This window comes from Ailuropoda melanoleuca, chromosome 9 (assembly GCF_002007445.2).
Source record: "Ailuropoda melanoleuca isolate Jingjing chromosome 9, ASM200744v2, whole genome shotgun sequence".
Taxonomy (NCBI): Eukaryota; Metazoa; Chordata; class Mammalia; order Carnivora; family Ursidae; genus Ailuropoda; species Ailuropoda melanoleuca.
Window position 1 is genome coordinate 60,313,965 of NC_048226.1, and position 16,730 is coordinate 60,330,694.

Consider the following 16,730-nt stretch of genomic DNA (forward strand, 5'->3'; position numbering starts at 1 on the left):
TGAGTATAACAAATGCCATATTACTTGGTAAAATTGTCACAACACTCTGCTTTTCACTGTCATGACACAAACACCTTGGAGAAGTTGCCATTTTTCATTTTTTCCCCAATGAACATCTTTCAGTCTTTCTTGGAAAAGATGTTCTTGCTCTAATAGATTTTTTCTTAAATTCATCTGATGAGCTGCTAGTCTCAGTTCAAGTAGAGAAGTTGCAACCTAGTGATAGTAACTGCATCCAACACTTATTTGGTACTGTGTCTCATATCATGCTAAGCATGTTGCCGTGACATACCACAATTAATGTACAAAATAACCTCATGACACCAGTGATAAATCCAAGTTGCAGAGGAGCAAAGTACTTTGGCCCAGTTCACAAAGCTTCTGAGTAGAGGCTCTGCGGACAGAACCCCCCATGTATGTGATTCCTTGCTCTTAGCCAGACATGGTGGACCATCTTTCCTATGCTTTTCAACCCAGTTATTTCTCATTTGCTTCAACTGAATTTAAGGCATTCATGTTAAAAAGCCTTATTCTGTCATCATTTATTTATCTACTCAAACTCATCAATTTTTTTTCCTACTGTGTGTCGGGTACTTTACCAAGGACTGGGAATACAGAGCTCCTGCCTCACAGGAACTTACACATTCCGAGGAGAAGTGTATAAGAAGGTGATTGGAATCTGACAAATTAGGCTTGATGACCAGCCCTGCCACTTAACCACCTGCGTCATCTTAATTTCCTCTTTGAGGCTAAACTTGCCTTTGTAAAATTGCAATAGTAATAATAGTACATATCTCACAGGGCTGAGATGAATGATACACGAGGTACTACATGGATGGTGCTTAGCACAGTAGGTGCACACTAGTGCATAGTAGATACTTAATAGCATAGATTTTTAAAAAATTAAGGCCTTCAGAAAAGAAAGAATTATTACATTCTTGTGTAAGTACAGTGATGGAGGAGTGCATAGGGTGCTATGAGAAGTCATCTCCTTTAAATGGGGACATTCTCTCTCTATCCCTGGGGCCTAGCACAATGATTAATCTTGGTACTTGAATACATAATACATGTTAAAATTATTTTAATAAGCATTGTTTATAAATGTGCTTTGAGTGATAGGAAGGTATTAGAATAAAGAACCAATGGGCAGGCATTTTTGGTAAGGGAACTGCCCATGCAAAGGTAACATTGTGCAAGTAAATTACACAAAGAGTGCAGGAAACTTACAGAGATGAGAGATGAGGTTAGAGAGAGAAGCAGGTGTGATATCAGGATAGCTCTTGTGTGTGAAGTTTGAACTTAGGTTTGAAGCTACTATATTGGTTTGTTACAGTTTGTGACAGCTGCCATCACAAAGTGCCTCAGGCTGAGCGGCTTAAACAACAGAAATTTATTTTCTCACATTTCTGGAGGTTAGAAGTATGAGACCAAGGTATCAGAAGGCTTGGACTCTTTTGTGGCTTCTCTCCTTGGCTCATAGATGGCCATCTTCTCAGTGTGTTCACGTAATCTTCCCTTTGTACATGTCTGTGTCCAAATTTCCTCTTCTTAAAAGCACACAGTCACATTGAATTAGGGCCCACCATAATGACCTCATTTTAACATAATAACCACTTTAAGGATCCTATCTCCAAATATAGTCACATTTGGAGGTACTGGGGGTTAAGATTTCAACATATGAATTTGTGAGGGACGTTTCAGCCCATAACATCTACTTATAGTTGTTGAAGCAATGGAGTAGCAAGATGAGATTTTATTTTTTATTTATTTATTTTTTTTGGTGAGATATTCGAAGCCAGGGGAATACAGATTGCTCAAGGAGACTTATATGGTGAGGTCAGAATGTCAGAAGGAGGGGTGCCTGGGTGGCTTAGTCGTTGGGTGTCTGCCTTTGGCTCAGGTCATGATCCCAGTATTCTGGGATTGAGCCCCGCATCCGGCTCCCTGCTTAGTGGGAAACCTGCTTCTCCCTCTCCCACTCCCCCTGCTTGTGTTCCCTCTCTCGCTGCCTCTCTCTTTGTCAAATAAATAAATAAAATCTTAAAAAAAAAGGTCAGAAGGACAGAACCCTTGAGGATGATGATATCAAAAGGGTGAATAAAAGCATGAGTCAGCAAAGGAAAATGAGAAAATATAGTCAGGGAGGTAGTGAGGGCCAAAATCAGGTAGTGCGAGCACAGATTTTCTAACTATAAAACACAGATGTGTGAGAAATAGGATTTTCTTTTTCTTCTGCTGAACTTATCTTCTATTTGGGCCCTCATTCTATTGGAAAACTTATTTTAGTTAATTCCAAGTTTATGTGTTAGTTTTAGGATGTTTTTGGTCATTTAAGACATTATCTTGACCATTCAGGATTCCCTTCTCCTCCCTTTCTTGCTGTATGATCTAACTTTTGGAGCTCTTGAGTGGTGTCCCATGTGGGCATCCTCCAAAGTATATGGCCATCCTGTCAAGATCTCAGATGTGGTCCTACCTTCATGACGGAGTCTGCTGAGTTGCCCACTTCCCATTGAATTCTGCTTATCTCTTCTGTGCCCTGTCCCTTCTAGTTCTGACCGTGGAGTCCCTTTGTCCTCTGGTCCTTTTCTACCACACTATTCTCTGGGCGAGATAATTTGGCTATTCCCTTACTCTACTATGGGCTCAAGCATGAGTTGGTTGAAGGTGCCAAGTGGAGAGATTCAGAGCTGAGGAGAAAAAATTGGGCTGGAGAATTGGGAGAGGAAGATGGTATCCTTTGTGTCATTAAATGTCATTAAATGGGAAACAGGTTGCATTGATCAGAAACCAAATAGGAACAAAGAAGTGAAGTCTACAAGTCTTAACTAATCTTCATGAAATGTATAGGGTAAAGGGAGGAGAGCAATAGGATGTTCTCTAGAGGGTGAGGAAGGCTTGACAAAAGATTTTGAGGTTGGGGAAATATGTGCCTGATTATAGGCTGTGGAAAGAGCTAGTAGAAGATGAAACTTAAAATTAGTCTGTGTTGTATGCTAATTCAGGAAGGGTTTTATGTTTTGATGATGTACTGCCTACTTTAGGGAATTAATGGGGCTAGAATTTGGTTACCACATGATGAGCCTCATCTTTTCAATACCTTAAGGGAGTAAGCCAAAAAGATCAGCTCTGAGAGTTTTTAAAACCCCTAGAAAATAGATAGTGGTGGTACTTTCCCACTTAGAGTATGATTTGTATGTATTTTTTTCCTTTAGTTACCTTAGTGGGTGCTTACTATGTGCAAGGTACTGTGCTAGCCTCTTAGGATCCGAAGATGAGTAAGACCGTCCATGCCATTAAGGAACTCACAGACTATTTATTAAAATAGTGTTATGAGCATTATAATAAGGTGTTATATACTCACACTATGGCATCACAGACAGAGCAAGCAGCTACTTAGGGGGTGTCTCTGTCTGTTCAGGCTACTATAATGAAATACCACAGACTAAATGGCTTACAAATGACAGAAATTTATATCTTACAGTTCTGGAGGCTAGAAGTCGGAGGTCAAGGTGCCACCAGCATGGTTGGTTGAGGGCCCTCTTTTGGTTCACACATTTCTTGTTGTATTCTCACATGTTGGAAGATGTTAGGGGTTCTGTTCTAAGGCACTAATCTCAATCATGAGGACTCTGTCCTCTGGATCTAATCACCTCCCAAAGGCCTCATCTCCTAAAATCAGGATGTTAGTCATGAGGACTAACACACGAATTTTGGACGGACACCAACATTCATCCTATAGCAGGAGGCTTAAGGGAAACTTTCCTGAGGAGTGATATGAGTAACATGAGGTCACAGTGTTCATATTAACTTTATGACTTGGTTTTCATTGCCTCCATTCAGAAGTGAAGCAACCAAACAAGATAAGCAGCTTGTTCATCTTAAGTTTCAAATCATTAAAGTAACAGATTTAGGAATGAGTTCATGCCTCCTGATACCCCCTTCAGGTCTCTTTTTTGTTGTACTTCTATAACAGAAAAGAAAGTGCAAATAAATTCGTTGATTGATGGTTATATAATTATTCACAACAGCTGCCTTCCTATATTTGAAAGACTGTTAGGTGGAAGAGAGATGAGACTTTTCCTTTGTTGACTTATGGAGTGGAACACAGAACCACTGGAATTCAGGCCAGATGAAGGGAAGAATTTTCCTCTGGGATTTTACACAGATGCACACACACATGCACTCATGCATATTAACATTGGTCATTACTGAAGAAACAATAAGGATGGAAGAAAGACTAGGAGAATAAAGAGATTTGGTGTATACATAATTTCATTTTAAAAATTAAAAGGGAGGGACTCCTGGGTGGCTCAGTTGGTTAAGCGTCTGCCTTCTGCCTTCAGCTCAGGTCATGATCTCAGCATCCTGGGTTCAAGCCCCGCATCAGACTCCCTGCTCAGTGCTTCTCCCTCTCCCTCTGCCCCTTCCTCCTCTCTTGTTCACTCTCTCTCTCACAAATGAATAAATAACAGCTTTAAAAAAAAAGGGTGATAAGAATAGCTTTTTATCTATTACGTAAGTCTGAGTGCATTATAAGAACAGCAACAACTTGGCATAAATATAGCATGGGTTAAAAACATAATGGTTAAAAAAATAAATCAGAGACCTAGGTGTGAATACTTGCAAATGGCAGAAAATATTCAGTTATTGGAGAAAGACATGATCCCTCACATTGAAAAAGCACATGGGGTGCCAAGCAGAATAAAAAAGAACAAATCCATCTCTAGACACATTTTGGTAAAACTGCATTATGCCAAAGAGGAGCTATAAGAGCTAAAGATATATTTTTAATAAAATAGATCACCTACAAGGAAAGGACAATGGACTGACAGCAGATGCCAGAAAAAAATGGTATAATATCTTCAAACACTAAGAGAAAATAACTCAAAATCTAGAATTATATGCCTAGATAAATTGATAAGCAAAAGACTTTGGAGTGTCAGGAAATTGTAAGAAGAAAAAGTTTGAAAAGGAATATTGTTTTGCTTTTTGAAACAGCCACTGATCTAACTTTATTAAAATAATTGAAAACATTAAACAAGTAACATTTAGTAAGTTTGTGACTGTGAAGAAGTATGTAACAGTGGAATTAGAATAAGTGTATAGTATGAATTTATAAATTATGCCAAATAAATTTAAGGATATTTAAAAATTGGATAAAGAAAATTTAGATTGGAATATACATTATCAGGTACTTGGCAATTGAAACATGTTATTTTAATGGGGTTGTTTGGTTCCCTGTTTCTGGAATGAAAATGTGCACAAACCTACATGGGGATGATAATCAGATTAACCATGTTGGTAAACAGTTGCTTTTATTTATCTTTAGGATTTTGTGTTGCTTTTCCACTTAAGTAGAAAGAGATTATAGAAAAACTAGTTTGCCTAGAAGCCTTCCTTTCTATTAAAAAATTTAATATCTTAATTATCTTTTCAGGAACGAAACTTAGAGAATGCTGACCTTTAGAGTAAATACTTTATCATGAAGGGAGAGCCCATTTGATAATGCCAACGTCTGGTTGCTCTGTTGTGCTTTACAGAATGTTCTGTCTCTGCTGGAGTTTGCCATCTGAAGGCACAGTTGAAGGGGGGAGACACTTGATGACAAATGGGTCTTTATTCTTGACATAAAACAACTAGAAGCAACCAAATATCAAATTGTAATTGCTTTTATTCAGGTGAATGTGAAATTATGTGGTACTTATGAAGTAGTGAGATGAGGACTGAAAAGTAGTTGATGAAAATTTTCACTCAATATCAAATATTAACATTTACCATAATTCATCCAGATGCTTTTGTGTTTTTCCAAATGTTACAGCTCTTGCCATCTGAGTTCAGCGAGTCCTTAGCAATGATAGAATTATCAATAATTTCAGTGTAATTGATATTTAAATATTAATTGCTAATGATATAAATCTTTGAAATAGCAACAAAAGCTAATCCTTTTTAGTTACTATCAACTCGGGCCATATTTGAACTAGTGACTTAAAGGTAACCTAAATAGTCTCATAAAATCCTTTCCAAACACTTGAGAGTAATCCTGGGCCCACAATATGCATTTGATAGTTTTCATTTTGTATAGTTACGTTAGTTGAACTTAACATTTCCCCAGATACCTTTAAAGTTGAAGAGTTTAGGGAGGGAACGGTTTGGAACATGAACTCTCAACCCTGTATTGAATGATGTAATGTAATTAAAACTACCCTCAAAAGAGATTAGATTGAGTAGGTTTCACTACAAATGAGTGAAAATGCTGATCTACTCTATGAAAATAAATGAAAATTTGCAACCTTAATTCCTTTTTTATGACAAGCTGCCAGTAATGAAACATAATATAAGATTACATTTAATAATTTTTCTCATTACTTATAGAGCAAAATCTTACTTTGCAGTAAAAAGTTATTACTGTTTAGATACCACTGACATTCATTTATGAAACTGATCATTTCAGCCAGCCAACTGTGAAAATGAATGTAGTTTTTAAAACATTTATGCAGTGGTTAGTCAATTTAATGTACATTAGGCACTAAGAGGATCAGAAGGCATCACATTTCTAATTCTAAACAGTCGTGAAAGTAATATGTATTTATTGTTCAGAAAAATTGAAATGGTGTGAATGTTCCTTATTATTTTATTCAGAAAATAGCAAAACAATTATAGTATAAATGAACTCTTACACTGTATCTTGATTATTTCTATTCCTCTGGGAACCCATTGAATTTTCTTTTCTCTTTAGAAAACTCTGCCTTTTGTTCTTAAACTGCTGGGTAGAGTCACAGTTATATTCAATATCTATGATTTTTCTTCTAAAGAATCTCCGATTGCATTCAACTTCAGTACATTTATCTGAAACTGTGCATCACCAAAATGTTTGAACCTCTCACATGAAATTCAAAGGACATTGGTTATGTGGACGTGGTGTGGGAGAGCAGGGTCACTCTCTGGAGGAGAAAATGCAGCTTAGCTGGATGGGTGGCTGGAACATGAACAGGATTTTCTTTCTGGTTTCTGCTCTTACACAGTCCAAAGTGCCCTACAGGCAGAATGACCATACAGTGTATTACTGAAGTCAAGATGCTTTGGAGAGTGAAGGTGAACATTATTAATAAGCTGGAAAACCAGCAGGAAACCAGGACCATCCTGGGCAAATCTGAATGTGTGGCTCCACTTCTTAAATGGAGCATTTAACTTTAGAGTAGTGCTCATTGCTGGTTTTTATCACTGCCGGTGTGGAGGAGTTGTCATTCTGAATGTTCATCTTAGATTTTTAAAATTATTTTTGGTCACTCTGTAAATATTTGAGGTCCTGCTTTAAACAGGAAACTCTGGATGCTAAGTACAGGGCAAATAAGTAGGGGACCTAGTTGGTCCCAAATGGTTTAAAATCTAAGAGCTTAAACTCTAAAGATAAAAAAAAAAAACAAAACCAAAAACCACTAGCAATGCAAACTAAATGTTAAACAAGTGGAAGACGAGATCATTTTAAGTTGTCTGGTCTGGAAGGTACCCAGAAAGATGCTGTGACTTTTACATAGGTAGAATTCAGATACACGGAGAAGGAAGCAGAGGGGATATTTTAGAAGGCAATGATATGGAGGAGAATGGATCTTGTTCATAGGGCAGTGAATTAATTAAGTTGGTTCATGGAATGAGAGGAGGAGACTTATAAAAAAAAATGAGGTCAAATTCTACGAACCTGTCAAAGGATAGAATAAAAAGTTTGAACTTGATCCCATTTGGAAATGGAGTCCTACTGGATGTGTGGGGACAAACCAATAATATCAAGAAAGATGTATTTTAGAAGGAATCATTGACAGTACTGTACAGGGTTAATTGGAGGTTGAAGAGAAGAGAAGCTGAAGAAAAGAGACCTATTAGTGGTTGCCTAGTGTGGGTGTAAAGTGTAGCATTAGAAAATGCAAGGAAAGGAACCTCCATGGGAGGAGGAAGGATGATGGAACTTGATTGATTGGATAAGAGAAACTGCAGAAGAGTGTGAAGGAGAAAATCAGAAAACTCCAGAGGGAGCTGATCTGGGAGGCAAGACTCCAAGTTTTATCTCAGACATACTAGTTTCAAGTGTTGTGCAGATAATTCAAGTGAGCATGTTTAACCAGTTGGAGGTAGATCAGAACAGCAAAGCAGTGTACTTCTGTGCATTATCTGAAAATGTGTGCACTTTCCAACAACTGTTCATTCCTGCAGAGAGCTCTGCACATTATTATTAAACCATAATAAAAATCCTACCTTGGTGAAAGAAGCTGGGAGGAATACTCTAACACTGAGTAAGAGTTTAGTGAACTTAGAGTCTAGTTCTGTCTCTAGCTTGAACTCTGAGGCTTAAGGTAAACCACCTTCCTTCTCACTGTATCTGGACGAATTTCCTTATCTGGGCAATGAAGGGATTAGACCAAAGCCTCTTCTAGCTTCAGAGTGTTAGAGGGGCTATCATAGTCATGCTTTTCATGGTCCTGCTAATTTGGAACATGATAGTGATATGAGTTTCCCACTGCTGTTGTAACAAATTGCTGTAAACTTGGTGTCTTAACGAAAATTTATTATGTTATAGCTCAGTAGGTCAAAGTCCAACGTGAGTCTCACTGAGCTAAAATTAAGGTGTCAGCAGGGCTGCATTGCTTTCTGGAGGCTCTAGGGGAGGCTCCGTTTTCTTGTTCTTTCCAGCTTTTAGAGGCCACTGACATTCCTTGGCTCATGGCCCCTTCCTCTGTCCTCAAAGCCAACATTGGCAGATCTGGTCCTTCTCACATCACATCATTTGTATCTTCTCTTCTGCCTCCCTCTTCCACTTTTAATAATAATAATAATCATCCTTGTGATGAAATTGGGTCCACCTAGATAATATAGAATAATTACGGACTTCTCAAGGTCCTTATATTAATCACACCTGTAAAGTCCCTTCTGCTATGTAAAGTAACATACATATTCACAGGTTCCAGGGATTAGGACATGAACATCTTTGCAAAGGGGTGGGGACATTACTCTGCCTACTATGATACCTTTCCAAAGAAAACAGGAAACCATCTTACTCTTTTTTTTTATGCTTTGTGCTTCATATAATGCTGAAACCTTATTCAAAGCTTTACTTTATACTGTGATATTAATATGTATCTTGATAATTTTTTCTCAGTTTAAAATATGACAGTAATTGTCACTGATAAGGCATGTGTTGAATTTTTTAAAAAAAAACTCTCAATTCCACCATTCAAAAAATAAAAAAGCTTGGTAAATATGTTTTTAAACTTTAAGTGCAAAACTACTATTTCCTAAAATAGGGAGAGAATGTAATCATATATTCATTTGCTTTAGGAAATAATGCATTTCACTATAAATAGTAAAGGGTGAAAAATTAGACTGTAGTATATTTTCACATTTTGAAGCTTTTTGCTACGAAGATACTTCAGAATAAAAACATGTCTAAGCATAGACCAATTCCTTTTCCTTTTCTAACTTCAGCTTGACAAAAAGGAGCTTTCAGATGTTTCAATTTCTATCTGTAAACAACAACCAAAGCAGTAATTATCTTCCACAGAATCTTGAAGTTATGTTAATTGAGGCTTGTGAAGAGAGGTCCTCTATAAGAGGGTGTGTCATTATTCTTTTGTAACATGCTCATGTCAAATGGACAAGTGTCATACTGGTAGAAACCATTGTGATGATGCCACAAATGGGCATAGAAATTTAAATGGGTATTAACAGGTCAGGTATTTGAGACTTTCATTTTTTTTTTTTAATGAAAACATTACTGTGTCCAGTGACTCTAGATGGAAAAGTATGTTCCCAAGGAATTATGTTGAGTTCATTTTTCTTAGTAAAATTTCCAGGAAACAATTCATAGTACTGAAAGAAACCAGAAATAGTAACTATTAAGTTATAGAATAATTACAAGCAAAGTTTCATATTCAGTACAAAACTAATAATGATCCTTGGTAAAATAAACTTCTAAAAAATGAAACAAAACATTTTATTCTAATTAACTAAACTTTGATACCCCCAAGAAGGGGAAAGAGGGATACAGACCCTTTGCATTCCTGCCTGCAACAAGAGCCAACCCAAACCCTGCCCATACAGTTTCTTAATGACACAAAGGAAATGGCTAAAACCACAGTGGAAATAGAAAATGTCTTTAGTAGTTTCTACTGTAAACTTTTTACTTCATGGAGAACCTGGACAAAGCAAATCAGATTAACTGTATGGCCCCACTTGTTTCCTTGGTTTATGTTTGTCTTTCTTTGTGTAACCTCCTCTTGGTTCATGGCTCTATTCTTTGTTCTGTTTTCTTAAATAGCAGCTAAGTGAAGTGTATTAGCGTGGTTTATTTTGATAGCCCTTAGGTCTAGATGAAATGTGCTGCAGTAGTAAGCAGGGGTAGCTGGTTGGACCCATATGCAAAGGGAAAAAAACACATTTAGCTTTTGAGCACAATTTCAACACTTAACCATTATAATCCAGTTGATCACTATGATCTCATATAGATTTAAAATACTGTACATAATGTGTGTATATTGGAAAACTTTATAAGTTCTTCTTACCCCTGGACTAATGTGTTCACTTATTGTTGATAGTCCATGATTCAACATTTTATGGTCTATTTATTGTTTATACTGTATTGTTTCCCCAATACAATATGCACATTCCTGAACTTCTGCTCTCCCAGCTCACTCTTTCTGAATGTCCTTTCATGTCCTTTCCAGGCAGTCACAACTTAGTCATCCTTCAAAACCCAGCCATTTTCTTATACTGCAAAATTTTGCTTACTGTGCAGCCTATGGTGGTGTCTCCCTTCTCTGAATTAATACAGAACCTATCATGGTGTTGAGCCTTCTGTTTCTAGTTATTTTTTGTGCTTATGTATGAGTTTTCCAACTAAATACCGAAAAGATTCTTTGAGGCAGAGAGTATTTGTTATATATCTTTGTATCCTTGGCACTTTGCTTAACGTGGTTCCAGTTTTAGATTGCTTATAATTTGTCAGAACTTTCGGTTGCAAGTTAAAGAAACCCAACTTATGCCCTAACTAGCTAACTAATAACAAGTAATGAAGAAGGTCTAGGAATGAATGGGTCTGGCTGAATATTTAGTCATGTTGGATCAGGTAACCCAAATTTATCATCAGGAATCTGTCCTTCTCGGTGTATTGTCTCTGCTTGCCTTTGTCTTGGTTTTGCACTCATTGCACCCTACACTATGCCCTCTGGCAATAGCGGGAGAGCTTCCTTCTCTTCGTAGATCCAGGGAAAGCCCCTAGGACTGATGTCCATTGGCTTTATTGGACGTCTTGGGTCATGCGCCGGGCTTGAGTTATATGGCTGTCTTAAGCCAGGGAGTGGGGTCAGTTATTCTCTCTCTTCCATAATGTAAACACTGAAATCTGTGAAGGGGATGGTTCACAAAAGGAAAAAATGGGCTTTTGTGCCAGCATAATGGGGAATAGATGCTGGACAGGCAAAAACAAGATTGGAGATTTCAATAAATGTTTGCTGATTGATAAACTAGACTTCCTTTTAGGAATAAAGTCAGATTTGTAGATATTCTGTACCATTTTCCACCTTCATCCCAAATATTTTATCATTCGATAGTGCCATGTATCCTCTGAGCACTTCATAGTCATTGTTGGAGGTAGATGAGAAGGGATATGACATATGACTTTAATGTCCCCACTGATTTACTACCAAGGTTGAGAGGCTATTACTCTTTCAAGGATGGATTAATAACTGTGTTTAGGTATTTGAACCTTTAAATGGGCCCTCATAGTTCTTCTGTGGAAGAGTGAACAAAACAGTAATGAAATATCTCTCACTGTGGATTGTGATGATGACAGCCCAATGGGTTCATGATAAAAGTAAGTAGCACTGCCAACAAGTGAAACTACTAGTTGTGTGATTGTTTTGAATTCTTTGAGAGCTATGTTGACTTCAGAAGTTGTTTATAAAGCATACAGATGGTAAGCTTTTAAGTTGCCATTATTTCCAGCATTAGTGGTGAAGATATGTATTAAGTTGGCTAACAGGCTTTTTTGACTGCCTGTTTTGTGCATTGAGAATGAAAAACAGAGATTTGAAGTACAAAAACTCATGTATTGGGCAAATTGTCTGAAATCCAGCCAATCTGGATTAGATTGGATTAATTTCCATGGGAAATGGATGCTGGAGAGGCCAAACCAAGATATCCATTGGGGAGTTCAATAAATGTCTGCTGATTGATCAGTTTAACATCCCTGTAGGACAGAACTCATGTTTGTGTGTTCTGTATTGCTTTTTACCTTCATCCCAAACACATTATAGCTAGACAGGATAATATTTGGATAAAAACATAGATAATCCTTTATCATTTGTATTTTGTTTAGTTTACTTTTTTAAAGATTTATTTATTTTAGAGAAAGAACAGGAGGAGGGACAGAGGGAAAGGGAGAGAGAGAAACTCAAGCAGACTTTGCACTGAGCCCAGCTCGGAGCTGGATCTCAGGACCCTGAGATCATGACCTGAACTGAAACCAAGAGTCAGACAGACACTTAACTGACTGAACCACCCAGACACCCCACTGTTTAATTTTGAATATGCCTTTCTTAGCTAGTTAATTTGTTTGTGTGTGGGAAAAGAGCAAATCAAGCATAAATAGAATAGTGTGCCCTTTAGAAATTAATGTTGTGAAATCTTGGAGAAAGTTAATGTTTATTTTATTCAAAAATATTTATTGAGTACTGCTTTAATTTTATTTTTAATCTTTACCTTTTAGAACTGGAAGATAAGCAGAAATCTACAGCTGGTACCTCTTCAGATATTAATTTGTTCTTACAAATGTTTTAATCAACGTGGCCCTAACCTCTTTGGAATTGCTCAAGTGTAGAGCCCGTGAGCAGCTCATTTAGAGCCTCACATGACTTGCCCCATCAGCTTTGCACAGTGTCAGCTTATGCCCTACTGAGGATACCATGCTGTCTCTCTTCTCTTTGCCGGTACATTAAGCAAAGGAAGAAAAATAATTTGCTTGTACAGATCCCAATTTAAGCACTATAATCTACCTTTAGCTTGTTTAGACTCTAGCTGTGCTGTTTCTTCTTTGACTTAAAAACAAAATAAAGAATGGAAAAATAAAGATCTGTGTGGCAAGTGAGTGTTATTTTTTCCTGTCATTTTATGACCACCACCCTTCTTTTCTAGATAAGTATTAAGAGACTTTGATGGGCACAAGTGTTTATTTTATGCATGTTTTTCAATTGAAAGAGAATTACTTTTTAGTGCTAGATAGTTGTATCACATTTGTATGATTTCAGCTGAGCTTTTATTTTTTAAGAGGCACTAACGTCTTATTGACTAAGATAAAACCTTTATTCCACTTGAAACCGAGTGGAAGGCTGGAAACTCAGGCTGGGTTACTCCTAACATCACTTTGTTTCTACTTTTAAAGTTTTGTTCTTTATTTATTATTGTTTTTCACAAGAGAGACTTACAGAAGCCAGGGCAGTGGTGCTGAAATGAGAATTTGACTCATTTTCTCTGAAAGACAACAGAAAAATGGAGAAAGAAGTTATGAAAATATATGATATAGGTCGCATGGGGTCTTTGCATGTGTGGTTCTGTTCGGCAGCAGCCGCATCACTTGTGAGCTTGTTAGAAGTACAAATTATCTGGCCTTACCCCAGACCTACTAAATCAGAAACGGGGGAGTATGACTCAGCAATCTGTGTGTGTGTGTGTGTGTGTGTTTTTGAAGATTTTATTTATTTATTTGATAAACAGCCAGAGAGAGAGGGGGAGTGGGAGAGGAAGAAGCAGGCTCCCAGCAGAACAGGGAGCCTGATGCGGGGCTCGATCCCAGGACCCCAGGATCACACCCTGAGCCGAAGGCAGACGCTTAACGACTGAGCCACCCAGGCGCCCCTTAGCAATCTGTGTTTTAACAGATTTCGAGCCATGCTCTCATTTGAGAACCACAGGTACTGACAAAGAGAAATTTGCTATAGGTTCAGAAAAGCAAAAATTTAATCATAATTTTATGTTTAAACCCCATTAGAAATACATTTCTTCACATAACTATTTGGTGGTACTTCTGGTGGAAAGCTGAGTGGATTCTCATTTTCCATCTATTTTATTATTTATGTCACCTTCCCAACTAGGGCTCTTGTTAATTCGCTTCAGGATATACTCCTTATGTATCAGAGTTGCCTCTAGCTTACCTGGGAAGCTAAATCAATGGAGCACAGCTGAAAGGCCTTCAATCCCAAAGAATACGAGCGTCAGGCCCCACTGAGATGGAGATGGGGCCTCAAGGTAAATTTCTAAAGGCTCCATTAATCAAGAATGCATTTTAAACAAGAATAAAAAACAAAGTACAAATGAAAGTCATAGGAGCTCATTAAAAATGAGTTACAGGAATAAACTGTGTATGTTTATTGAGGGAAAACCACTCAGGAAATTGATTTTGATTAGGGAAATATTTTTATGCAACATGTGCTATTCAAGAGTGTTTTGTTTACCATTTTAATCTCTTGACCCCAGCCACTGTTTATGTGCCGTCCTGGTTCTGAGGAGAACACTGTATCCATTCATTCATCTATGTACTCATTTGTTCAACAAATATTTCAAGTACCCTTGAGCCTCAGGTGACATGAAAAGAGAATGTTAACTCTCTACCTTTTCACCCCATCCTCTTCTATCTCTTCTATCTCAGGATCCTGAGACCTGGTTTCTGCCCCCTTTTCCAAAACGGATATTTTGGAGGTCATCAGTGAAACTTCCTACCAGTCTGCCTGCTCCTCATCTGACTGGTCTTCCCTGCAGGTTTGAGCTCAGTTGACCATCTTCTGCCTCTTGGAACCTTATGCCTTAGGTTCATTCTTTATCTCTCCGGTGGCTCTGCTCAGTACCATTTCTTCTCTTAGCACTTTTCCTTTACCTGAAGGAACGCATCTACTCCCACCAGTTTCATTTATCACACCTGGGTGGGTGGCTCCCCCGTCTCTTTAGTTTTAGCTCATGTTTCCAAGCTCCTTTACTTCAACATTTCTAAAATAGGACAGATTCTCTTCTTTTTTAAAGATTATTTATGTATTTATTTGAAAGAGAACACAAGAGCACAGGAGCAGTGGGAGGGGCAGAGGGAGAAGCAGACTCCCTGCTGAGCAGGGAGCCCAATGTGGGGCTCAATCCCAGGACCCTGGGATCATGACCTGAGCTTGACAGACGGAGCCACCCAAGTACCCCAGCACTGATTCTCTTCTTCAGAAGTGGTTGTCTTCCCATGTAGTAAACACATATTTATTGAGGCACTACTATCTACCAGGCCCTGTGTTTTTGTTCTAGGAATATAGCAGAAAATACTGGCAGGGCCCTTGCTCTCAGGAAGCTTATATTCTAATGAGGCAAGGGAGGCAAACGAGGAAAGACAGACAAAAAATATGGTGATATATATACTTTGAAGGGAAGTAAAATAAGATTTGGGCGATACAGAATTATGGGAATACTTTTTATAGAGGGTGGTCTGGGTCTGATAAGGTAATATTTGATCAGAGATCTGAAACAAGTGATGGCATGAGCTCTACAGATAGAATATAATGAGTCACAATCAGTTGAGTGTTTGAGAGGCAAAAAGTTCAGGATGATGCTTAAAGTGCCAAGTAAACGATGGTTCTAAAGAAAAATCACAACTCTGATGTCAGAAAATTTAGTGTTGCAGGATGCATGGTCATGTGTCAAATGTCACCGTGACAACCAGACAGGGGAAGGATGCACCTGCTTTTACCCTGTGGAGCAACCCCACGTTCTGAATCATTGGTTAATTAAATCAGAAATTTAGTTAATCTCATTCCATATATATGTGAGTGTGTATGCGCATGTGAGTTTGTGGTCTCTTCTTGCCAATTTGTAATCCATCTGAGACACTATTGGAATCTGAAACATTATTTTTACTCCTAACAATTACAGCCAACATTTATTTATTCAGGTGAAGTGGAAGCAGCTGAAACGTTGACTTTTTATGGATTGTTCGGATTCAGTTTTTTCCCTTTTTTGTCTCTTTTGTGGGTCCTCTCAGGAATTTCTTTGATTTATTCACATTTGCCTCGGAAGGATATAGGAGAATAATGAAAGAGAAATTAACTCTCTTTTACTGTTTTTCATAAACTCATATCATCATCAGCTCTTGGGAAGTAGTTTCAAACAAAAGAATATATATATTATTTTAGGGTTATTAATGAATTCTGTTTGTCCCTAGTTAATAATTTCTTCCCAGTCTATTCTGTTCCTATTCTATTCTATTCTATTCTATTCTATTCTATTCTATTCTATCCCTATTCCCTTAATGAATTTCTTTATGTCTCCAGTTACTATGAATAATCCAAGCATAATCTCTGGTTATTTATATTTGTGGATTTCCTTTGTCTACACAATCCAATGTGGATTTTTCTCCCAGTATTAATTACCCAATATTTCCAACAACTGTCCAGAATGGTCCTTGTTGAATCCTGTGGGCAAAGAATCAATCAATCTAGCTAAGTATCAATACTTATATATTGATACTATTAAATACTGATACTATTTTTGTATAATCAAAGCAATAAGCCATTAATGATATTTGTGATATTTGCCTTTTTTACCTTCTTGTTAAAAAAACATTTTTTCTTTATGTTAATGTTTATTAATGGCAATTGCTGAGAAAATTTTATTTGTATTTTTTTAAAAGATGGATATTCTTTTTTTTTAAGATTTTA

The 16,730-nt window shown here is 37.4% G+C and overlaps 2 protein-coding genes across 4 annotated transcripts in view; both read left to right on the top strand.

Moving 5' to 3' along the window:
- Positions 1 to 12,997, top strand: part of LRRC69 (leucine rich repeat containing 69) — a 94,058-nt gene extending 81,061 nt beyond the window's left edge. Inside the window, exon 4 of the mRNA XM_034668294.1 lies at positions 12,758 to 12,997. Within this exon, the coding sequence (XP_034524185.1) occupies positions 12,758 to 12,868 (111 nt within the window). The 3' untranslated portion in view covers positions 12,869 to 12,997. The remainder of the gene's footprint in view (positions 1 to 12,757) is intronic.
- Positions 1 to 16,730, top strand: part of SLC26A7 (solute carrier family 26 member 7) — a 175,213-nt gene that overhangs the window by 9,247 nt on the left and 149,236 nt on the right. Inside the window, exon 1 of one of the 3 annotated variants that reach the window (XM_034668293.1) lies at positions 14,274 to 14,292. The exons of 1 other annotated variant lie outside the window; for it this stretch is intronic. The gene's annotated coding sequence lies outside the window, so the exon portion shown is untranslated. Of the gene's footprint in view, positions 1 to 14,273; positions 14,293 to 14,689; positions 14,803 to 16,730 lie in introns of those variants that run through there. One more of the 3 variants, XM_019796849.2, reaches the window with a different exon arrangement.